At 50.5% G+C, this 24,462-nt stretch overlaps 1 protein-coding gene across 1 annotated transcript in view; it reads left to right on the plus strand.

Moving 5' to 3' along the window:
• The window catches only part of LOC144773228 (E3 SUMO-protein ligase RanBP2-like), a 559,200-nt gene that overhangs the window by 419,381 nt on the left and 115,357 nt on the right, over positions 1 to 24,462 (plus strand). The window contains exon 23 of the mRNA XM_078658126.1: positions 218 to 351. Coding sequence (XP_078514252.1) covers positions 218 to 351 — 134 coding nt within the window. The remainder of the gene's footprint in view (positions 1 to 217; positions 352 to 24,462) is intronic.

The raw sequence follows: 24,462 nt of genomic DNA on the forward strand, positions 1-24,462 counted from the left end.
TGGTACAGAAGTTACCACTCAAGCAATTTTGTTATCTATTCTATACAGGCTGTAAGAAATTGTATAAAATTAATAAATTAAAATATGTTTTGTACATCTAGGTGTTTTGATTACACAATTGTTTTAAGAATATAGTTACTGCGTGCAGACACAAGTAATCTGCAGCCTTTTACCTGAATTGCATAAAGAGTTGTCTTTATCATTGGTGATATTCCAGGAGCAGACGGACAGGCAGATGTTACGAAAGAACTGGTATCTGAAAGTCTGAAATCTCTTCATTTATCTTCCTTTGGTGTAACTCATAAAGATACATGCAGTCAAGAGCTCATTGTTACAGCTCGTGCCTTTGAAGTAAGTAAAAAGTATTCCAGTGGCTTCATGTTGTATGTGTCTGCACTATCCAAGATACTTATTTGCTTTTCATTTCTTTGAATTCAGCTTCTGCAATTATGTTAACGCAGATTTATATTGTGCTTTATTGCCATTAGTATGGCTCAGTTGCAATATATTTGCAACCCCAAAAATCAGGCAGTACCAAAGACTGTTCCAAAATTCTAGACATAGTGCACAATTACCTGTATCCCCAGAGAATGCTGGATGCTTTGTAGTGAGGTCTTCAACTTCTATGTCCCCACGAAAGAGCCTTGTAATCCTGTACAAAAGGAATGCACTGCGAGAAACATGTTCCAAAATACATATTGGTGCTTAAAACTGTTTTGACACAATTGCACAATCAAACACAAAATACATTTAAACAGCAAAACCATTTACTCTCAAAACTCCAAGATACATTATTTTTAATTTTATTTGTTACTTATTTACATTATTGCATCATACAGTGGTATTTCACATGCCTTATGTTACATAATCATCATATATGCAGTGTAATGCTTCATATATCAATGAGTGACATGTGTCTATCAGTCAGGCATTGGCTTACTGATTGTGCAGTGGGAGTTAGTCATCAATGATAGCAATACGTTTTTCATATTCAGACAGTGAAAAAAAATAAAAAATCAATATCCGTACTGGGCCTCAGTCTGGATGGTGATATATATGTGTGTGTGTGTGTATGTATATATATATATATATATATATATATATGAAATTCACTGAAAAAAAACATAGGTTTCAGGCCTTATATAGTTAGGAATTAGCATTTAAAAAACCTTGCAAATTCACTGAAAAAAACATAGGTTTCAGGCCTTATATAGTTAGGAATTAACATTTAAAAAACCTTTGAAATTCACTGAAAAAACCATAGGTTTCAGGAGTTATATAGTTAGGAATTAGCTTTTAAAAAACCTTTGAAATTCACTCAAAAAACTATAAGTTTTAGTGGTGTTATAGTTAGCTGGACATTTTACTCATACAAAACCATTGCAATTGCTCCTGTATAGTTAGTTGTACTAACTATATTTCGCGCACCCGCAATCCACTGCTGATGATGTCACATATTAGATCATTCATGACATGGTGAGTGACATCACTGATATCTCAAATGACATCACTGATGACATCATCCACGTGACAATCACATACACCTTTTCATACACTATTACAATTTGTCATCACTCTTTGTAAAATACAGAGTATCATATTTAAATCCATTGTCACAGCAATACAAGTCCACTCAGCGATTCATAGATGTATACACATATCTAATCACTTACCTATGGATTCACTCATACATGCTGTCAATGAACAATAGAACACTATCAAAAATAGTTGGCCTCCTCTTCCCGGATGGCGTCTTCTTCGGCCGCCGCCCATTTACAGACTGCCCCCGTCCATGCCGCTATGGGGGGACCCTCCGGAGATCGCCAGTGCATAGCTATACATCTTTTCGCCAGTAGCAGCGCCAAGGACACAAAGCGTTTGTGCGTAGGGGCCCGTTTAGATATGTGAAAAATACCTAGTGCGCTGGATTCCCAAGAGGTTAGAGTCGTGAGGCCTGTGAGATCTGTCAGCGTGTCGTGTACCGTCCGCCACAGGGGTTGGAGGCCAGGGCAGTCCCAAAACATGTGGCGGAAGTCTGCATCGGGGGAATGACATCTGGGGCACAGGAATTGTGATGAGGGGTAAAGTCGTTGCAGTCGCGCCGGTGTGAGGTAAGCCCTGTGTAGTATGTAATATTGGATGTTTTTGAAGCGGGCGTTTCTGGAGACTCGTTTCGGGGCCTCGAGCGCCTTGGTCCATTCCGAGTCGTGTAATGCGCGTCCGATGTCCTCCTCCCATGTGGCGCGTAGGGCCATCAGGGGGGCATACGAGAGTTCTCTGATCGATTTGTAGAGCCAGGTGACTAAGTGGCGTCCCGCACCCATGCGCAAGATAGCGTGAATAACTGGATGCGTGTCTGGTTCGCCGGCCTGAAGATTATGGTAAGGGCGGAACCCCTCGAGCAGCTGTCGGTATCTGAGGAATTGACCTGGGGGGAGTTCGAACTCAGCGACCAGGCGGTCGAACGACTTCAATTGACCCTCCTCAAAGAGTGACTCCATGTCCGTGACGTCGCAGTGCGTCCATTCCGCTAGCATAGGAGCCGAGAAATAGAGTTCCCGTCTGGGGCAGCCGACCAGCGGTAGTGCCAGGGAGTACGGAATCCCCCCGGGGGAAATCCGGTGGATCCGTATCATGCATCGACGCGCCATCGTGACTTGGAGGGGATACGTACGGCGAGGCTGGGTGCCCGGGAGGAGGAGACGGAGCAGCTCCGGGGTCGTAATTCTACCGGTCGGGGTGCCAGTCTCCTGGGTATATCGGTCTGCCGTCCAGTACGACAGCCATTGGAGCTGTGCCGCCAGGAAATAGGACACAAAGGAGGGAGCTCCCAGCCCACCTTGTGTCGTGGGGAGTTGGAGGGTTTTCAAGGCCACTCTGTGTCGACCCGAGCCCCAAACAAGGGTGCCCAAGAATGAGTTGAGGTCCCGGAAGAAGGACCCAGGTGGCACAACTGGTAGGTTGGTAAAATGATAGAGGAGCCGGGGTAGCATTATCATTTTAGCCAGGGCTATCTGCCCTATCGGGGCGAGCGGGAGCTTGGTCCAGAAGGCAACAGTCGGTCGGAGGCTAGCTAGTGTTCTACGATGATTACCATCGAAGATGTCGGCTGGGGAGTGATACAGACGGACACCGAGGTAACGGGGGGGCCTCCGCGGACCATGCGAGGCTATGGGTCCCCAGGGCAACGTCCCGGAGTGGCAATTCCGGGTGGAAGGGGTAGATCGTAGATTTGTCCCAATTTACTCGGAGCCCCGATGCATCTGCGAATTCAGCGAGCGCCACTCCTATGGGGGTAAGATCCATTTCGATGTCCTGGACATAGATGAGGAGGTCATCTGCGTACATCGAGACGCAGTGTGTGACGTCCGCAAGCGGGATTCCCCAATGTATTCCCTCCTGACGCAGTCTAATCGCTAGCGGTTCGACCGCTAGGGCGAAAAGAAGAGGTGACAGGGGCACCCCTGTCTGGTGCCCCGTCGAACTTCAAATGCAGGGGAAATGTGTTTCCCAATCCTGACACGTGTCTTCAGATCGGTATAGAGGGAGGCGCGTGTATGCTGTGAGTATCGGGCCAACGTTGAGACGGTGTAGGACCGAAAAAAGGTACGCCAGGTGAGGGTGTCGAATGCCTTCTCTAGGTCTAAAATGAGGCAGGCGGCGCGAGGGAATCTATCCCGCACCTGATCCTGGACATGGAAGACCCGGCGGATGTTCTACGAGGTGTTTCTCCCAGGAACGAAGCCGCATTGGTCAGGGTGGATCAGTGGACATAAGACTTGTGCGTATCTGTCGGCTAATATCTTCCCGAGGACCTTACAGTCCGCTGATAGGGGCGATACGAACCCATGTGGCGTGGGTCCCTGTGAGGTTTTGGGAAGGTAACGATCACTGACTCTCGCAGGGAACAGGGAAGTACTCCTAGGTCAAGGGCTGTTGCAAACACCTGGGTTAGGCGGGGGACCACCAGGGGGGAGAATGTCAAGTAGTATTCTAGCGGGAAGCCATCTAGGCCTGGGGCCTTATTGCGGGACAGGGCCCGCAAGGCACGGGTGATATCTGAGGGTGCTATTTTAGCGTCGAGCATACGCTTGTCCGCGTCCGATATCGTGGGCAGCGACAGTGGATCGAGGAAGTGGTCCACAGACGACGGGGAGAGCTGTGTCGGGGCCCCGTACACCTGTGCATAATAGCGTTGGAACGCCAGAAGGATCTCTGCTTGAGAACGCACAAGCACACCCTCTAAGTTGATGATGTCCGTAATCGGTTTGATCTCGGTATCTTGCCTCGCAATCCAGGCTAGCAACGCCTCAGTTTTGTCCCTGTCTTTGTGGACTCTGGCGGCGTAGGCCCTGAAGTTATATTTCCTGAGATCAGCACAGGCTGCCTGATATGCTGATTTCGCCTCAGCTGTGAGCACGGCGTGCTCCTCCGAGTCATCGGTTTGTTTAGTGAATGCAGCTAGACGCTGTTCTGTGGTTGAAAGTGTCTGTTCCAATGTGCGGCGAGCCCCTGCGATCTGTTTGATGCATTCCCCTCGGGCCACAACCTTCAACGCATCCCATTCTACTAATGCCGATGTTGCCGTGTTCGTATTGTGTGAGAAGTATTCCTGTATGCTATTTTTGTGTGAGTCCCTGCACACCGGATCTGTCAAACAGTCTGTAGGGAGTCGCCAAGTGGGGACGGGCGGGTGTGGGGGCCGCCAGGTCAGGCGCAGTATGTGGGCATCATGGTCCGCGATGATCCGACCCAGGTAGTCTGAGGAGAGTAATTTGGAGAGGATCGGTGCAGAGCATAAGAATCTGTCCAGGCGGACCCGGAGGTTGTGGGGTATCGAGTGGAATGAGTAAATGCGGGCGTGGGGATATAAGTGCCGCCAAGCGTCGGTAAGCGCCCAGTGTGTGGTCCATGCTCTGAATAGCTCCGCTTGCCTGGGGATTGGGGAACGCGCAGGAGGGGGGTGGGAACGGTCCAAAGAAGGGTCCAGCGTGCAGTTGTAATCGCCCCCCCAGGACCCACGGGACTGTAGTGAACTGGGCCAATACTCCTGTGAGGTGATCCCAAAATTTATCTTGTTCAGTGTTAGGGGCGTAAATGCTTCCCAGGAGGATCCCCTGTCCGTCCAAGAGCCCCTCCAGTAGTGCATATCTGCCTTCCCTGTCCACCACTCGTCTAAGTGTTCGGAAAGGGGTTCCCGGCCTAACCCATATTAAGGCGCCGCTCGCATATGCTGAGTATGTTGTGGCACAGAAGGTCCCTCGCCATTTGGCCTGTAGCCTGCCTAGTTCAGTAGCATTGATATGCGTCTCTTGTAAAAGAGCAACATTAGCTGACATTCGCTTTATGTAGGAGTAGACAGAGTAACGTTTACTGGGCGTGTGGAGGCCCCGTACATTAAGTGTGAGGACATTAACGTCCGAACGCGGGCCGTCATTACTAAGAGATTGTGCTTGCAAGCGGAGCCCCCCTGGAGCAAACCCCGTGGGTGTGGTCGTGTGTCTCGTGCGTGCTCCTGCGCGCCATGCTTCCAGAGATTTGGTGGGGGAACTTTCGGGAGCAAAAACAGGTAGAACTAAGGGTGGGAAACAGTCCCAATACAAGGGATATATCACCGGGGGGTGGCATATCCAAACCAATGTCCCACTAGGGGAGAAATATAACAGGATTCTGCGGGGGTGGCAGCATGTGTTACCGCTGGGCTTGTGCGCGGATCGGGCTTTTGTAGGAGATGTGTGTATCGCACGCGAGCGCACATAGTTAATCAATTATACAGTATTGGTCCACAAGTAGCACATAGAGCGATCAAGAAAAGAGGATACAATAGTAGTCAATCCGCCCTTCAAGAGGGGGCGCCAGGTTGTCCAGCCAGGGTAGCGTCCTCCGTGTGTGTGACAATGAGAGGGGAAGAAATCGGGCCAAACCCCAACATCGTGCCATCGCTGTCTCGGTCTTTCTCTGGAGTAAACAGATGCGGTTGGCGTTCAAGGTCCGGTGCTAGGGGGGAGAGGTGTAAATCTGTCACCGCTTTCAAGGCGTCCAACGCGTCCAACGCGTCTCGTCTCTCCCGCATGATTTGCGTGAGGTCAGGTGAGCAAGCGGGGGAGGAAGCTGGGCTTTTGGACGAGCCGGTCTGGGTACGTTTCGTGCCTCGTCTCCGGGATCGGTGCGAGTTGCTGGTGTGTTCCCGTTGGGGTCTGGCTTTTGGGATCAGCGGGCAATTGAACTCAGCCCAATCCTGTGCCTCATCCGCGTTGGTGAAGAATATGGCCTTTCCTTTGTGTAGGACCTTGAGGCGAGCCGGGAACAGTAGGGAGTATTGGATATCGTTCGCGTGAAGGCGTCTTTTGACATCCAGAAACGTGGACCTCTGCTGTTGGACTTCACGGGCATAGTCTGGGAACACCATGACTTGTTGGTCCTCTACTTGCAGGGGGCCCGCAGCCCGGGCCGCCCGAAGCACCGCATCGCGGTCTCGGAAGTGCAGGAACTTGGCCAACATGGGACGAGGAGGGAGACCCGGCTTTGGTGTCCGGGCGGGGACCCTGTGGGCCCTCTCGATAGAGAAGAAGGCCGAGCGTTCCGATTCAGGGGTGAAAGAGCTGGTCCATGACTCCATGTAGGTCAGGGGGTCCGAGTTATCAATACCTTCCGGCAGTCCCAGGACGCGGATGTTGCATCTTCTCGAGCGCCCCTCCAAATCAACCGCCCGCTCCTCAAGGGCCGCCACGCGGCGTAAGACGTCCTGCATGTCCGCAGCCTGAGTTTTCACCTTGGGTTGTAGCGCGGCCACGGTCTGCTCCCCCTCCTTCACTCTATCCGCCAGTTTACGGTGGTCATCGCGAATCAGACTGATGTCTGTCGTCAGAACACCCAGTCGCTCCTCCATCGAAAGTCGGGACAGTTCAATAGCTGCCAGCACCTGGTCCAGCTTCGCCGACAGTGTGGGGTCCGTGTGTGGGGGGTTGACTTGCGTCCAGGCCCGCGTTTGCGGCATGTTTTCAGGGGCTGTTTCGGGGACGGAGGTCGCCTGCTGGCCTCTTGGTTTCCCCATGGGGCCGTTGGTATGGGTTTTGTAGCTCCGCGAATTAGGGGAATAGCGGGCCGTTGGATATCAGTTTGCTGGGGCAGACGATAACCCAGTAGGGGTTGGCTCTGTGGCCGGCGTTGGTGCGGGGGTGGTTAGGGGATCCACTCGTGTAGTGATTCCTCCACAGTGGGGCGTCGAGCAGCAGATAAGTGTCAACAGAGAAGACAACTGGTGTCTAAATGAGGTCTAGCAGCTCCGCATAGCCAGTGGACCAGATGCCCAGGAGGGAAATGAGGACCAGGAGGGCCCAGATTCGGAGTGGGCTGTCGGTCCGCAGCGACTGGTGATGGAGGAGGGGGTGGTAAGGGGTTACCGTTTGTCCGTCCGTGGGCCCAGAAGGATCGAGGGGCGTATCCTTCCAGCAGGCCTCTTCCGAGTTAGGCCCCCCCCCCCCCCCCCCCCTCGTCAATCACGGCAATGTAGTGCAGGGGGGGCGGCGGAGCCTCGCCCCTCCGTCCGGTGTACAGAGCCGGTGTCAGGCCTGGGGTGAAGCGGCAAGGTTCCAGGGGTCCCAGCGTATTGGAGGGATGTCCTCGGCGCGGCGGGCGGTCGCTGCTGAGCTGGGGGAGCCGCCGCTCCTACAGTGGGGGCTTGGCATCACACCCCTAGCCCGGTGCTGAGGTCCCCACGGACGCCATCTTGAGGTCAGGCATCGTGGTTCGAGGGTTGCCTCCAGGCCTAGGGATGCTTCGGTCCCACCGCCCGGGGGATGAAAGGGCAGGCACCCCCCGACGGGTCTCGGCAGAGGCAGGGGGCCGCAGGGGCGCCGGAATCAATGCCTCCGGTTGGGGGTCAGGGGCGGGCACTCACCGCCCTGTAGACGTCGCGGTGGTTCGCCGGGTCCGACGCCGTGGTACCGGCACAGTCGAGTCGTGGAGACAGACGGGGTCGACGTGGAGGCCGGGTCAGACCCCCTTTCAGGACCAGGCGCAGGCAATGCAGGGTCTCGGAGCGGCAGTCGCCATCTTGGGTGCGCTCGGGGAGCTCCGGTATGAAGCTAGGTCGGGTCCACGCCGTACCAGGTCGGCCACGTCTCCCGACCCGGGTCTCCTCAACGGCCGGTCGGGCGTGTCTTTCAGGTCCCCTTATCAGGGGGATCAGGCTCGCAGTGGCGCTGGCCTCATCGGAGCCGAGCCGCGACCGCCATTTTAAAGCTTGGCGCGCGGCTCCGGCGGGAGGCGTCTTTGGGGATTCCGCGTGACAGCGCAGTCCGCATTACTTCAGGAGGATGCCGCTGGATGTGGGGGCACTCTGCGCGCCGATTTTCAGAAGTTGGGGCTCCCGGCGATCACTGGGACAGGGCAGGATGCCAGCCCGATCGCGGAGCCTCAGCAGAACACAGCCGCCATCGTGGCTTGCTAAGCCACGCCCCCCACTGGAGCACATATCTTGAGACATAGCAAAGGCACATCGGGCTACCAGTCACTACAATTTTGCCAAGTTTGGTGGAAAACCATTCAGCCGTTCGGGCTAAAAGTGAGTCCAACCGCCCTATGGAAATTAACATGGGGAAAACACGTTTTGGGACCCCCCTTTTATCTCGGCCCCCGCTTGACGAATCCCCCCCAAACTTTCAGGGAAGGACCGGAGCGCCGCGAGGCAAAGTTAAGGAAAATTTCAGGAAGATTCCTCAACCGGCGCCAAAGTTATTCCCAATAGAATGTTGCGATTTCCCTATGGAAAACAATCCTAACTATATATACCTACTGGCTATCGCCAGTAGGTTTTATATATATATATATATATATGTACATACCACAAAGCTCCTCCCAAAAAAGACGAGCAGAGACCCAGGGGAACTGTTGGAGGCTCTTTAATGGAAAATAATGGCGGATGCATTTCTAGCCGATGTGTGGCCGTCGTCAGCGCCACAAACCTCCAAGGATGAGATGCACTCTGCTGTTGAGCGCCGCCTTATCTGAACTCGTGGTAGCGAGTTTGCACCGCCCCCTCGGCAATGAGGCACACCTGTGCAGAGTCCTTGAATGTTAAAAGGAACTACATGTCCCAGAGTCCTGTGTGGTGTGTCCCTGGGGGTGTTATTCGGGGGGGAAGGATCGATGGAAAAGGATCCACTGTGCTCGGCAATGTTACAGCAAAGTGTGCCCAAAAGAAAAAAAAACAAAATGTGACGGTTTGAATTCTGTAGGTTTGTAATCCGTCAAGTGTCCTCCTCGGCTCCCCAATACCACCTAAGCCTCGGTTTCCAGGGTATACTTGCGGCAGGGACTACGCTGACAGTGCAGGCAGCCCAAAGCGAGGTCTGAATAACCTCGTCACCACCAGCTTGATTCCCCGGGTTCCAAGGCGGGCTTTGAACTGTTCAAGACGCTCTTGAAGAAAAGTTGATTGTGGCAGGGGACTGCCACAATGGATGCCAGTGTCGTTCTAGCCCAAACGAGGCAGGAGTCTCTGAAATGCATCTCTGGCCGATGCACAGTTTACTTGCCACAAAGCTCCTCCCAAAAAAGACGAGCAGAGACCCAGGGGAACTGTTGGAGGCTCTTTAATGGAAAATAATGGCGGATGCATTTCTAGCCGATGTGTGGCCGTCGTCAGCGCCACAAATATATCGTTCTCTCCCAGTCACTCTCCTGTGCTCCAGCCTGACTCAACGGTAAACGGACACCCATGGGTTTTGTGGTTAAAGCAGGTCTTAATTTATTACACCACAGTCCTATATATATAATCACAATACTTTTGATTAGTCATTTTGTCTGTTGAATATACTTTTTCTAACATATGTGTGGAAGATAGTCTGAAGTCACAGCCTATAAATTACAACAGGATGAGTTCAAATGCAAATCTATAGGATTGGTGGTTTTTGTTCTTTAGTTCGTAGCTATATAGGATAGTTACTATGGGTCAGATTTGGTCCTCTAGGGTTACAGAGTGATTATGTGGGCTGTTCTTCAAAGAAGTCTGTCATTTCGACCAAAGGTCCACTTTGGGATGTTTGCGGAGTCCTCTGCATTCTTCAGTTTGGAGGGCTGTACCCTAGGCTTTCGTCCATCTGCAGACCTCCCTGCATTGACAGTGAAGGGTCCATCAAGAGATTTACAGTGCATCACTATGGCTTGTCAGGTCATAAGCAAACCGAGATACATGAACCTAGCCTTTACCCTTCAGAGCGGAGGCCGGAGATAAAAGACCAGTAAATGCGGCTTCTATAGTTAACTTGTGTGGCCTTTCAGTTGCACTCTCCAGGTCTGTATTGGCCTCCCGCCAGAACCTGACCACGGTCATGCATGTCTGTCATGTGTATAAAGTCTTGGCACCTGGGACACGCTTTATCTGTTGTCATAAAGATAGTGTTTAGCCTAACTCTGAGAGATGCTTATAAATGTGTATGTGTCTATAATACATTTTTATAATAATGTCGAAAAAGAACGGTTGGGGGGCCACAATGAAGATGCTTAGTGAATATCTCAATAAACTAAAGGTAACCACCAATACTGAAATGATTAGTATATGGGGAGGCGATTTTAATGTTGGGCTATGCCCATTAGCGGGGCTTGGAAAATGTGGACTAACATCGCAGGAGGATGATCCTCTAATGCATTTCGTCCACTCAGACAGGGGGGAGATCTTTAATGAGCTCTTATTTATGTGTGACCTTGGTTTTGCGAATTGTCTATGTACTCCGACAGTGGATTGGGCACACATTTATAGGAAGGGGATTAGAATCCACTATAGATTTTATAATTGCCCCAAATCGATATGCAAGTCACATTAAGAGCTATAAAATCCATAAAACCTTCATGAGTGAGCATCTGCTCTTAGGTATAGACATTATAATTCCAACTCCTTTAGAAAGGCAATATAACAATCAAGTGGTTTGGACCCAAAATGCACAAATAGGCAGGCTCAACAGACATTCGTTGCGTTGGCCCAGTCACGACCCATCTGAGTTTAATTAACAAATAGTAACCAATGCCTATGATTCGATTTTAATGTGTTGGAGGAATCCACCACCCATGAAAATATACTCCTAGCATTCTCTGAAATAACCTTAATTGTCCAAAACCTGCTTAGAGCAGAAATCAGGGAAAAACGCAACACCACAAAGGGGTGATTTGACTCAAACTGTACTAAATCATATAAAAACCTTAGAGTCCCTACAGAAAACAGAAAGAGATGTAGGGGATATTAGAGAATGTAGGAAACTATATAATCAAGCTAGAAGATCGAGGCAGAAGTAACGTAAGGAAAAGGCTTGGGTCACTCTACAAGAAGCCTCTATAAGTAAAGACAGCTCTTCTTTCTGGCAGGCGGTAAATGCACACTTTTTTTGACTAAGAATAACACACCGATGATAGAAGTGGCAATTGATGAGAAAGTATGGGTGGATTTCTTTTCAAGTGTGTATAAAGTGTAAGGGAGTATAGAAAATGAAATAGAAAGCGCAGAACAGTAGGAGGTTGGATCCCTTGCCTCCTTCCCCATTGATCTCCAGATAACCCTCAATGATGTACCGGGGCAATAAAGGCTAGCAAGAGTGGTGAAGCACCCTGACCAGATGGGTTGCCTATCGATCTGTTTAAATCTAGTCCTTCTTCATGGACACCAATAATAACACGGGTCCTCCAAGCATGCTACCAACCGATATCTTTATTAGACTCCCTTATGAAGGTAGCAGGAAGGATCGTTTTAGATAGGCTTCAAACATGGTCGGAACATAAACGCATTGACGCCTTCCGCCCCTAACCCCATTGCACTATTTCATTACTGCGTCTCGTAAGCCACCACATCGCCCACCCCAACAAATAGTGTCCTCTTGGGTAGTGTCTACCCAAGAGGCCCACATAACAACATATTTATATATATAGATGCATCCACAGGGGGCACCGGTTCTATGTCGATGCCTCTCTACTCTGCCCATCTTTTCCAGATCTTGGGGTGTTTTTGTGGGTAACCTTGGCCTTGAATATTGGAATCTCCAACCCGATCCAGAAGTCTAGCCCATTTGTTCATGCCCAGAGAGAAGGTGGGGCTGATGCCTTTCACAGCCTTGCTATGTCCCTTTTAGCCAGTGTCAGCCCCAACAGTGACAGGTGCCTCTTGTATATGTTACTTCCTATACCCTCCATAATATGTAAAATAGCCAATCTTGGTGAGGAGGGGAACACCCACCCTAATACTTCTGCAAGACAGGCCAGAACCCCTCGCCAAAATCTTGCGAGTGCTGTGCAATGCCAGATCGTATGTATCAAGGACCCCTCCTCCCGACCACACCGCAGGCATAACGGGGATGACACCAGGCCCGCCCTCCACAACCTGAGCCTTGTATTGTAAACCCAGTGAAGGTATTTGAATTAGATGAGACGCAGTCGCTTTGCTATCGCTGCTCCCCGAGGGGAGGCCAGTGCATCCATCCAATCTTCTCCATCTATTGGGCCAAGATCACCCGCCCATGCTTCTCTAAGCCTATCTAATATCGTAGAACTATTGGTCACTAGTGACTGATACATTTTCGATATTTTATGGTCTTACAGATCACCCATAAATACCTTGGATTCTATCGAACTGAATTAGGGGAGAACCTCTAACCCTGAAATACTAGGACGGATGGCATGCCGGAATTGGTGCTATTTATAGAATTGCGTTTTAGGTATCTGGTACTCCAGTTGAAGATCTTGTAAGGATTTCAGAATGGAGCTTCGCATCACGTCTCCTAGCGTTGAGATTACTATGTTATCCCACCCTCGAAATCCGGATAACGCAGCTAGCTGCGGCAAGCGGCCATTGTGCCACAAGGGAGTTTTCCCAGTCAGCTTGTTCCACCACCCCATCTTGCGTACGGACGGTTTCTAAACCTGGAAGACCACCCGAGTGGCCAGCGGCAGGGAGTTGCGCAGCGGCGCCGAATACAATATGGTATGCAGGGTGAACTTATTCGTACACCTTTGCTCCACTTCATAGGCGGGGTCTGTCCTATCCCCATACCACCATTCATTCAGCAGCAAGAGGTGCGATGCCATATATTATGATTGGGCATCCGACGTGGCCAACCCCCCGCAATACGTCGACTGAAAGTATGTCCGCAGCGCCACTCTGGACACCCCCTGCCCACAGAAACTGGCCCAATGCCGCGTTAACCTGGCAAAACCACGTAGGGAGTATCTGGTATGGATGGTTCTGCAATTGGTAGACCAGGCGCGATAATGACACCATTTTAAAAATAGCCGATCTACCATAAATAGAGAGGGGCATATGTGACCAGGTTTTCATCTCCTCACGGACCCGTGCCCATGGCGGGACGATATTCCTCTCCCATGCCACACTCGGTTGATCCGACATAAAGAAACCCAGATATTTCATGCCCTCCGTCATCACTTGTACTGCCGATGCCCCAGGCCATCAGTGCCCCCCAACACCCAGAGAGTGGATTAATGCAGATTCATGAAGAGGCCTGAGTATTCCCCAAAGATTTGCATAATACGAAGCAGCATTGGTCCCGTTTGTTTATGTCTGTTAAGAAGAAAAATACATCATCTGCATATAGTGGGATGCGATCCCAGAGCCCAGGAGCCACTCAAAGCCCGCCACCTGCACATCTATTCGCACCCATGCCGCCAAGGGATCCATTGCGAGAGCAAAGAGATATGGCGATAGGGGACGCCCCTGGCGGGTGCCCCAACCTATGGAAAATGTGAAGGAGGTGGATCCCGCAGCCCGCACAGACGCCGTGAGATCCGTATATAACAACCTTAAATATGAAAGGAAGCGCGGGCCCATATTACGATGGTCTAAGAGAGCGAACGATGAAGCCCAACTAAGGGAGTCGAACGCCCTGCCATGTCTCCTAGCATGAGGGCGGCCTGCACTCCCCTTCCCTGGATGGTGGCTATGGCTGTGTGGGCTTATTGGATGTTATGACTCGTAGCCCTCTGGGGAATAAATCCCACCTGATCTGGATGGACCAAATTGGTTATATAGGGTTGGAGTCGGGTGGCCAATACATGGCCAAGATCTTGGCCTCAACATTCAACGGTGAAATGGGACGGTATGAATCGTGCTGGTTCTGGGGCCATCCTGGATTATGGAATACAACTACTTCCGTGTGTCTCCAGTCTAGTAGCAGACGTCCTCGGACTCTCGCTTCGTCTACTACACGGAGAAAATGAGTCCCCAATTTAGAAAAGTACCTCTTAAAAAATTTGCATGGGAAGCCATTCGGACCTGGCGCCTTTCCAGAGTTCAAATCCCCCAGGACTGTGCCGAACTCCTCGGTGAGCGGACTGTCAAGGTCCTCACATGCCTCATCTGGTAGAGCACGGCGGCAAGTCTGCTATAAAACAGTGTATCAGGCCTTCCCATAGCTGTTCCTTAGGGGTGTACAGCTCTGCAAAGTAGCTGGCGAAGCTCTCTGCTATGAGGGAGGGGTCACTAAGAGTCCTCCCATCCAAACCCGGTATACCAGGGAGAACCTGTGGATGTAAGGCCCCGTGACATAGTCTATGTTGTAGTTTACTGGACTTGTCGCCCCGTTGGTAAATTCTGCTGCGGGATGCTAGCCACGCAAGATGGGACTCCTCTATCAAAGTTTCGGCATGGGACTGTCGGGCCAGCACCAAATGTCGGCGCACCTTACTTACCCCCCTCCCCCTTTCCCCCCCACTGCTCGCTCTAGTTCCATGGTATGGGCCTCCGATCGCAGAAGCGACTCCTGCAGGGTTCGACGTGCTGCCACACAGAAGGATATGTCTACCCCCTGTAGAGTGGGCTTCATGGCCTCCCACAGGGTTTCAGCCTCTGCTACTGTTCCCACATTTATATCCAGGTATTGCTCGATTGCCTGCCCCATGTGCTCCCGATATTTCTCACCCTGCAAATGCCATGTGTAGAGACGCCACCGAAAGGGCTGTTAATCAGGGCCCAATTGCACTGTCAAGGCGACTGGGAAGTGATCGTATAAGCCTCTTGGGAGAATCTCAATTGCCCTCACCCTTCCAACGGCACCCCTCGGTACGAATAGATAATTAAGGTGGGAGTAATACTCATGTGTTGTCGAAAAGTACATGTGGCCCTGCTGCGTGCCATGGAACCGCCGCCATGGGTCCACCCATCCCAATCCCATCACCAGGGAGTTCAGCTGGGTTCTTTGATGCACATTGGAATACCCCCCAGCTCTCCATCTGTCTATGGCCAAGTCCACCACGTCGTTCTAGTCTCCCCCTACTATCGGTACCCTTCCGATATATCTGCCCAAATGGTCGCAAGGAGCTCAACCAGTGCCCATGACAGCAGCGGGGGAGGGGGCATGGAAACATCCCAGTACCACCTGTTCTTCGTAAATGGTGCCCCTGATAAATATGTATCTCCCCTGGATGTCTGTCAATGTCTTGATGTGCTGGTATGGAACTCTATGATTAATTAAAAATCGCGAGCCCACGTGACCCCCTGGTAATGCCAGAATGGTACACTTGAATATAACCATATCTAATGCGACATAATGCTTTGGTACCCTTTAGGTGCGTCTCCTGAAGCATCCGGACATCTGCTCTGTACCTTTTGGCCTGTTGGAGTATAGCTCCTCCTTTAATTTTATCCAGTGCTCCTCTGATGTGCCAAGTCACTACACGGAGGTCCCTCGTCTGGAGTCATGCCCTATCTATAGGGACTGCCATCTAAGAGACTCAGGACTTCGATATGTGGGACAACTATCATCCAGTGTGCGAGTAGTGGCTGTGTGTAACAGTGACACACTGCAAACACATAACATGAATACCCCAACCTACCCCTACCCCCTCATACCTCAAAACTGCTGAAGTATCTGTTGTGGCGGAAGTGGCTTGTGGATCCCAACGGGAAGCGCTACCGCCCCTGCAATGGTTCCCCAATAACTTGCCCATAGTCAACGGGCGTTCCCCTCAACTATTGAGTCTGACAATGGTACTAGCCCCCCTTCTTGCTTAGTCAGTCTAAACAAGGATCAGCAACAGTCCCCCATCCTGGAGAGTCCTGACACGGCTATGAGGCACCGGAGCACCGAGGTGGATCTGTTGGGATCACTGCAGGATTTAGATTGTCTTTTAAACCTCGACCTCCTTGTCCCTTTGATCTTGGGCTTGGGTGGCTTGCGAACGACATCCTGGACGAGGAATCCGATTACCTCCTGGGCGGCGTGCGGGCCAATCATCACTGTTTCATCCGTCCAGTGGAAAACATCTTCTGGCGATTCAAAGCATAGCTTGCGCGACTGGTATACCACCCTCAGCCTGGCTGGATACAGTAATGCATAGTAAAGTTTCAGCTCCCGAAGGCGGGCCTTGGCCGCCAGGAATGGACTAGTCTCGTATAGTCAGGAAATATGAGGATGAAGGTGTTTTCAAACAGCAAGGGTTCTTTAATTCTAGCTTGCTTTAAGACGGCGTCCCTGTCATGGTAGTTTAAAATCTTTGCAATGACCAGCCTGGGTCTGGCTCCTGGGGCCGGCTTCTACATCAGGGCCCTGTGTGCCCTTTCATTTATAAAACTACAGGACAAAGACTCTGGGGGAATCCAGCTCGCGAGCCACTTAGTCGAGAACTGTTCCACGTCTCCCCCTTCACATCCATCAGGAAATCCCACAAAGCGTTGGTTATTTCTCCTGGCCCTGCCCTCCTCATCTTACACCCGCGAGGCCAGACCCCTGGTGACCATCTCCAAAAACGCAATTTTTTCTGCAAGGTGGTGATGACCGAATCCTCCACCCCGGAGATCCTGGTCTCAATCTCTGTAATGCGCTCCACCCCATTCCGCAGATCCTGCCTTAGGAGCATGACATCGGAGCCCACCTCGCCAATCTTCGCCTCCAAGGCATCCCTGGACTGTGTAATGGCCGCCATGAGTGCAACATTGCCCGGAATGCCTCCTTGTGCACCTCCTTAGTCAGCTTTCGAGGCCCCTGTTCCGGTTTAGCGGTCCAGCTTGCTCTGTTTAGCAGAACCTCCCACCATTTTGTCATTTGTCATGGTACAATCTGGATGCTTACCCCTCAGGATGACGGTTCCAGAACCCTTCAAATGGGGCCTCAAGGACGAGCCACAACTGCAAAGCCCGTGGTGTGTGAATTTCCCACCCTCGTGGGCTCTGCTATCAATATCGGGCTCTGCTTTGTCTCTCCAGAGATATCTGACATCGAGAGGAGACCCTAATTACATGAATGTGTTTTGTTTGCATTTGGTGCCTATGCGTATATGTGTGTGAACGTATCCCCCCACCTCACTAATGCCGGTCGCAGGTAGGTAGTTATATTTATGAAATTTGGAGAGAGAATGTAGCCTAACAGTTAGGGCGGTCAATCTCAAATCTAGGGAACCGTGTCCAAGGCTCGACATTGGCGCTCGACATCCTTTGATTCACTTAATTTCCCCATTCAGATCACAATCTGCTGACCACCAGGTTCACTGATGCAGCAGCCGCATAGGAGGAGGTCACAGAGTGTCCCAGAGGTCAGTCCCATCGATCCATCCAGTCTTTGAGACACTGATCCACCCCAGAGGCTCCCTGCACCAATCGTCAGGGTACCAGAGTCTGGTGCAACCACCAAGGCTTGTTTGTGTTCAGTCCGAACACCACCGCTGCCAAAACCTACCTGCACGACAAGGGACTTCTACAGATGCCAGCTCCATGCCAGAAGTAATAGTCTTCCTGTGTTTTTTTTCAGCCTTGTCTGCATGTGCACAGAGAATTGTGAGAACCTCAAACTTGCCGACCTGCCAGACAAAACACCTGTGCACCTGAGCCCCCCCATCCTGAGTCCATTGAATCTGAACAAGAGGATGGATAAACTGAGAAGTTGGCCCTGCAATAGACTTACCCACAAAAGACAGTTTATCCGGCTGACCAATGTTACATGAATTTAAATAAGGGATACTGGGGATGATAAGAACAAAACTTCAAACAGCAGTGATTAGGACAGAAACACATGGATTGATTTGAAATATTTTAATCACTTATTTAAGCACGTAAACATAATGATCATACAAGGTTACAACAATCATGTCACTGCTTTGATATCGGATAAAGAGGATGTAATGTGCTTGTATTTACACCCTGTGAGGTTTACAAGGGCCTTTTGCTCTTACAGCCATATTGAACCACAGTCTCATGACTTGATTCTGGTACACATAGATGCATGTATGAGATTTAAAATTAATATTTGTGAATCAGTTATGGACCCACCTTGCATACATCCCTTAAAAGATTTATATCATCACTGATACTTTTCTTCCTGGGTGTGTCAAAATCTATTCTAGTGTTGTCTATTGAAGAAGCGAAACGCATTGGTTATTTGTGATTTGATTTGTTGTACCTTTGTATGATCATAATGGCTATTTGTGACATGATTGTTGTAACCTGGTATGATCATCTTTATGTGCTTAAATAAGTGAATACAAATATTTCAAATCAATCCATTTATTGTTGTCCTAATTACTGTTGTTTGAAGTTGTGTTCCCATACTCCCCACTACCCCTTATTCAAATCAGAGTCCATTGAAAGCGATGGGGTCTCTGTGGTCCTGAGACCCTCAAGAACCGAGCCCCGCTTTGATTTCTACTGGAGTGGTCCCCAGTTGCAGCCTTTCTTTGCAGGTACTGTTCCCCCAGTTTCCCGTTGAAGCCCTTTCTAACAGGTACTTTTCCTTACTGACTTCAGCATGTAGCATTCAAGGCTACCACCACTGAAAGCAGCTGAGCACCCAGACATCTCAGGGCAGGTAAACTTGACCTGTTGCTGCTTTCTTGGGCCTTGCCCCCTACTTACCTTGAGTTCAGAAAAACATTCCTGTAAGTCATTTACAAGTGATCCTATGCATTGTATGTTTCTCCCATACGGTAACATTATGACATTTGAGGCTCATGCCGCAAATCTGACATCTGTATTGTCTAAGTTTCTGAAAATTGCTAACACGGAGAGTACTTAACTGATCCCAAAGATCTTGGTGTCTAAAAATATATAAAAATCTCTGTTATTTTTACAAATTGGTGTCGAATTCCCTTATTGAGTGTGTGTCTCATTTATTGACTTTGTGTGTGCAACAAGTGCCTAACACTCCCCATTGATAAGCCTAAGCCTGCTCGACCACACTACCAAAAATAGAGCACCTTGGGATTGTTAAAGCAAGCCCCTGTACACTAGTAAGGGATACCTGGACTCTACACAGTGCACTTCATTTTGGTACACTATATAGAGAGCCACCTTCGTACAGTCAGTTTAACCTTTGGTTTGTGAGTGAATTTCTAAGGTTTTAATAAAAAAAAAAATTTTTTTTTTTATATCGCACCCATATATAATGTTATTTTAAACTATTTTTTTTTGCAGTGAATTCCTACAGTTGTATTGACGTAAACTAACATATTTGAAAGAAACAGTTAAATATTCCTTGCCTTAGAATTGCCTTGTAACCTTAAGGGTTCACAAGGAGGGAAGGAGCAAACACTGAAGTGCGTTTTCACTGTTTTATTGGGTGGTTCTACAAAGTCAATGAACGACCTAAAGTTAACTTGTGTCCATAAGGCAAGGTTCTTGCGGGGAAGGGGGGTAGCTTCCGTTCTTGGGCTGGTGTAGTCCTCCTCTTCGGCCCGTCTCGCTCGAACCCAAAACAAAGGGAAAAGAAACGTGGCCGTTAGATCACAGCACGTTATCTCTCAAGACTTGGGGAAAGGGAATGAGGGTAACACACGTGAGGAAGGCAAAACTTCCGTCAACCGATATCCAAGAGCGAGTAAACCCGGAAAGTGAAGGGTGCTGTGCTCAAAGTCCTCAGTGCCCGGTCGAGTCCCTCCCTCCTCCCTCGGTTACCCGGTCCCTGCTCAACTAAAGGTTAACAAGGTACGCAAGCGTTCCCGTACCTGGTATAGCCACGCGTCTTCCTGCGCGTGGCTGGGCGATTCATGGGGACGTTGGTCTCCTGGCTTCTCCTGTGTTGCCGCCTCCGGTTCGTTCTCCTGGTCCAGCTGGCGGATACCGGTTTCCCCGTCCTCAGCTTGGGCCGTCGCTCCAGGGGCGAGTCTCACTCCTCCAGCGTCCTCCGCGTCCAGTACTCCAAGGTGGGTGGTTTCTCTTCGGTTTCCCGGCTCCAACTTACGCCGCACCATCCACCACCTCACGTCTTCCGGGTCCGCCTGTGCCCGACTCTGATTGGCTTGCGGGCTCCTCCGTCATAGGGGCGGAGTTCCTGTCCGGAAAGTCCAAGCCATCCTTAAAGGGCCCGGACCAGTCCTGAAATCGAGATCGAGAGTCCGTTACGGGGCATGTCTTGACCCCGTGACATACCCCCAAGCGTCAGACTGGATCCAGAGATTATTTTTTCTCCTCCGCAGTATCCCTGACCGTCGGTCCACTATGCGTCTGTCGTCGGCATCACGGTCACCAGGATGAAGTCACGGTGCCTACTTAGACCTCCCCCCCTGCACGCTGACATCAGTTCTTTCTTTTTCCGATACCTGTCACAGGCTGATGTCTGTGACAGACCCGCACCTAGTGTGCCTTTGGTGTCTGGCAGAGGTCTTTTAAGTTTACTCAATAAACAATTGATCTATACAGAGAGAATACCTTCCACAATTCACCAGTGTGGTACACAAGCCTGTGCCCAACACTAACGGATCAAATACAGAAGGTAGATTTAGGAACATGGAAGGGCTTTTTAAGGCGGGCTGCTGTACCGAATACAGGCTACTCCTCCCTGCCGATCTAGTACCAGTGCAATGTCCTGGCAATTAGATGCTAAATAACGTTAAGGCATTAATTGAATGTCCTGATGATGGTCCCCATGATTAAATAGGGGGACTGAAACGCCGTCGACCTGTCTAGCACCCTATACAAAACTTGATTTCTATGTAATGTAATGGTGCTTTATTGACACTTCTGTACAATTGGATTTTAAACAGAAAACGTTTGTTTGCCTTAAAAAGCCCTTCTATGTTCCTAAATCTACCTTCTGTATTTGATCCGTTAGTGTTGGGCACAGGCTAGTGTACCACACTGGTGAATTGTGGAAGGTATTCTCTCTGTATGGATCAATTGTTTATTGAGTAAACTTAAAAGACCTCTGTCCGGCTGGACATGTCGCTCGAAATATAGATTTGATTCTGTCTATATTTATTGCTTTATATATTCTTGAATGCATGGGACCACTGTTGTTCTAAAAAGTATGTTCCCCGAGGTCCCCTGCTGACTGAATTGGGGTCCCTTGTTGTTGTCAATATAACCTTTGGTGTCTGGAGCGCAACCCGAAGTCGTGCTTTGACTCCCGGTCTATGAATCCAAAGTCTTTGCGGGAGCGGTCCTGAAAGCGCTTTGAGACCCGGCTGTCGGCTCCGCGTAGGTCCCGGTCTAGTTTGAGAGGAAGGTCTTGAGGCCGCTTGCAAAGCCCTCACACTTTGTCCTATTCAAAGTCTTCAAAGCCCTCGGGTAAGTCAAAGCACACGAAGACGAAGAAACACTGCCGCTCTTCGCCTTCTCCCCATTGGTCAGCTGACGCGGGACCTGCAGCCTCGTCGCTCGAAGGCTCTATCTCCGGTGTCTCCTTCAGGGACACCTCTGCGCCACCCACATTTCCTGCCCAACTTTGTACATTTTACGAAGGCCTCCAACATATCTTTGTACCTCCCGACTCCACAGGCGCTTCTTGGGATCCTCCGAGCCTGGTCAGGGTTCCGGGTCCTTTGATGCTGGCGGCTCTGGCCATGGCACTGTTGGGCCCCTGTGGATTCCGGCCTGGATCTGGATCGATGTTGGTCTATCTTACCCGATATTCCCTGGCACCGATTTCAGTGATGACTCCTCCGGCCAATGCCGTTCAAATCCTCACACGCAAGATGGACCTAGAGCCCATCGATGGGGCTGCATCTTCCCGTCCACCTCAGTCTTCTTTTTGCCCATTTCATGGCTTCAGAATGGGCACCCCACCACGTCCGGGACCCAGCAAATTCTCGGGTCTGGAAGCCAGCGGGTGGGCCAGTCCACCCTCCCCCCGCAGCAGCCTCCAAACCCCAAGCCCTCCTAGTCGGGACCCTTCAGGGTCATTAACTCCCAGTCATGGCAGGATTTGCCTTCACCTCCCCCACTGGCAATCCATCAAGTCGGACAGATGGGTTTTGCAAATAGTCTGAAGAGGATACTCCCTCACCTTTGAGACTGCCCCTCCCTCCATGCCACCGCCTTTCGATCGCATTTTCGAGGATCATTTGGTGCTTTTCTGCCAGGAAGTCTCAGTTCTCTTGGCCAAGGGAGCTATCGAAATGGTCCCAGCGCCAGAAGTAGGTCGTGGCTGCTATTCCTGCTATGGTCTGGTGCCCAAGAAGGACAAAGGCCTGCATCCTATTCTAGACCTAACGGCCCTCAACCGCTTCCTCCGGAAGGAGAAGTTCAAAATGCTCACGTTGTCTCAAGTCCTGGCTGCCCTCGACCCTGGAGACTGAATGATGGCATTGGACTTGCAGTACGCCTATTTTCATATTCCTGTCCTGCCAGCCCACAAACGCTACCTACGATTCATGGTAGGACACAAGCATTTTCAGGTACCGTGCTCCCCTTCGGCCTTACCAGTGGCCCTCAGGTGTTCACGAAAGTGAGGACGGTGGTCGCAGCTCATCCGTGCAGATCAGGGGTTCCAGTCTTCACCGGTCTCGATGACTCGCTGTTGAAGGCGGGCTATCCCAAGCTGTCGTCTCCCCCTTGCAGACTACGGTGGACCTCCTGCACTCGCTGGGGTTCACTATAAACGTGCCGTAATCACACCTAACACCCTCTCAGAGGCTCCCTTTCATCAGAGCTGTTCTGGACACAGTGCAGTTTCGGGCCTAACCTCCTTAGTAGCGTGTCCGGGATATTTGGGCTATGATACCGATGTTTCAGCCTCTATCACAGATTTCAGTGAGAATGACCCTGAAGCTGCTGGGCCTCATGGCCTACTGCGTCCTGCTGGTGGATCATACCAGGTGGCATATGCAGGCTCTGCAGTGGGACCTGAAGTTCCGGTGGGCTCCGCATCAGGGGAATTTTTCCGAATACTTCTATATCTCGGAGGGAACTGCACAGCAATTGCCGTGGTGGCTAACGGACCAGGATTGGGTTAGAAGCAGATCCCTCTGCCTTCCTCAACCATAACTAACTGTGGTGACTGATGTATCGCTCTTGGGATGGGACGGCCATCTGGGAGAGGCAGAGATCAGAGGAGTCTGGTCTCCGGCGAGTCCGGATTCCATATCAACCTGTTGGAGCTCCGGGTGATCCGCCTGGCACTGAAGGCATTCCTTCCCTCCCTCAAGGGGTAAGTAGTGCAGGTGTTCACAGACAACATTCCCGCCATGTCGTACTGTACCAAACAGGGCGGGGTGGAGTTGTGGACTTTATGTCAAGAGGCTCTTAACCTTTGGACATGGCTAGAACATCAGGGCATGGTCCTGGTAGTTCAACACCAGGCAGGTTCTCTGAACGCCAGGGCGAACAAACTCAGCCGTCGGTGTCTTGTAGATCACGAATGGTGTTTTCACTTGGAGGTGGTTTACCACCGAAGAGATCGTGCAATTTTAGCAGTTTTGCACGTTGGAGTTTCCAAAGCAGCACTCTCTCGGTGACACTTTTCGTCTCAAGTGGAACTGCAGCCTCCTGTATGCCTTTCCGCCTGTACCACTTCTGCCCCGAGTGCTGAAGTAAATCAAGCACGACGGACGGGGCCCAAGTCATTTTTGTGGCTCCGGACTGGGCACGAAGAGTCTGGTACCCTGAGCATTGCCATTGATCCTCTGATCAGATTGCCCCTTCAGGAGGATCTTCTGTTGCAGCAACAGGGGACGGTCCTCCACCCAAACCTGTCCAGCCTCCACCTCCTTGCATGAGATTGAGCGGCGACAGTTGACAGCTTTTGACCTTCCACCCGAAGTCTGTAACGTCATCTTGGCAGCCAGGCATCCCTCCACTAAAACTGTATACGCCTATTGATGCAATAAGTTTGTGGCATTTTGCACAGCAAAGGCTGTGGATCCCCTCTCTGCCCCTCTTTCTGAGGTTCTCTTGTTTATCCTTTCTTTAGCCAAGCAGGGTTCTGCTCTGGTCACTCTAAAAGACAATCTTGGAGCTATTTCTGCTTTTCTTCGGCTACCAGATCAGCCCTCTTTGTTCAAGACCCCCATTGTAAATGGATTTTTAAGGGCATTATTCATCTATTTCCTCCATCTCCTTTCATAATGCCCCAAGGGATTTGAATCATATGTGTGCTCCTTTCGAGCCTCTTCACAACTGTCCTCTCGGGCTTCTCACCTTGAAAACTGCTTTACTTGTTGCCATCACCTCTGGTCGCAGGGTGAGTGAGCTCAAGCTCTAGCCTCGAAGACCCCTTTCTTTTCTGTGCATCCAGACAAAGTGTTGCTTAGGACAAGACC

This window comes from Lissotriton helveticus, chromosome 8, assembly GCF_964261635.1.
Source record: "Lissotriton helveticus chromosome 8, aLisHel1.1, whole genome shotgun sequence".
Lineage (NCBI taxonomy): Eukaryota > Metazoa > Chordata > Amphibia > Caudata > Salamandridae > Lissotriton > Lissotriton helveticus.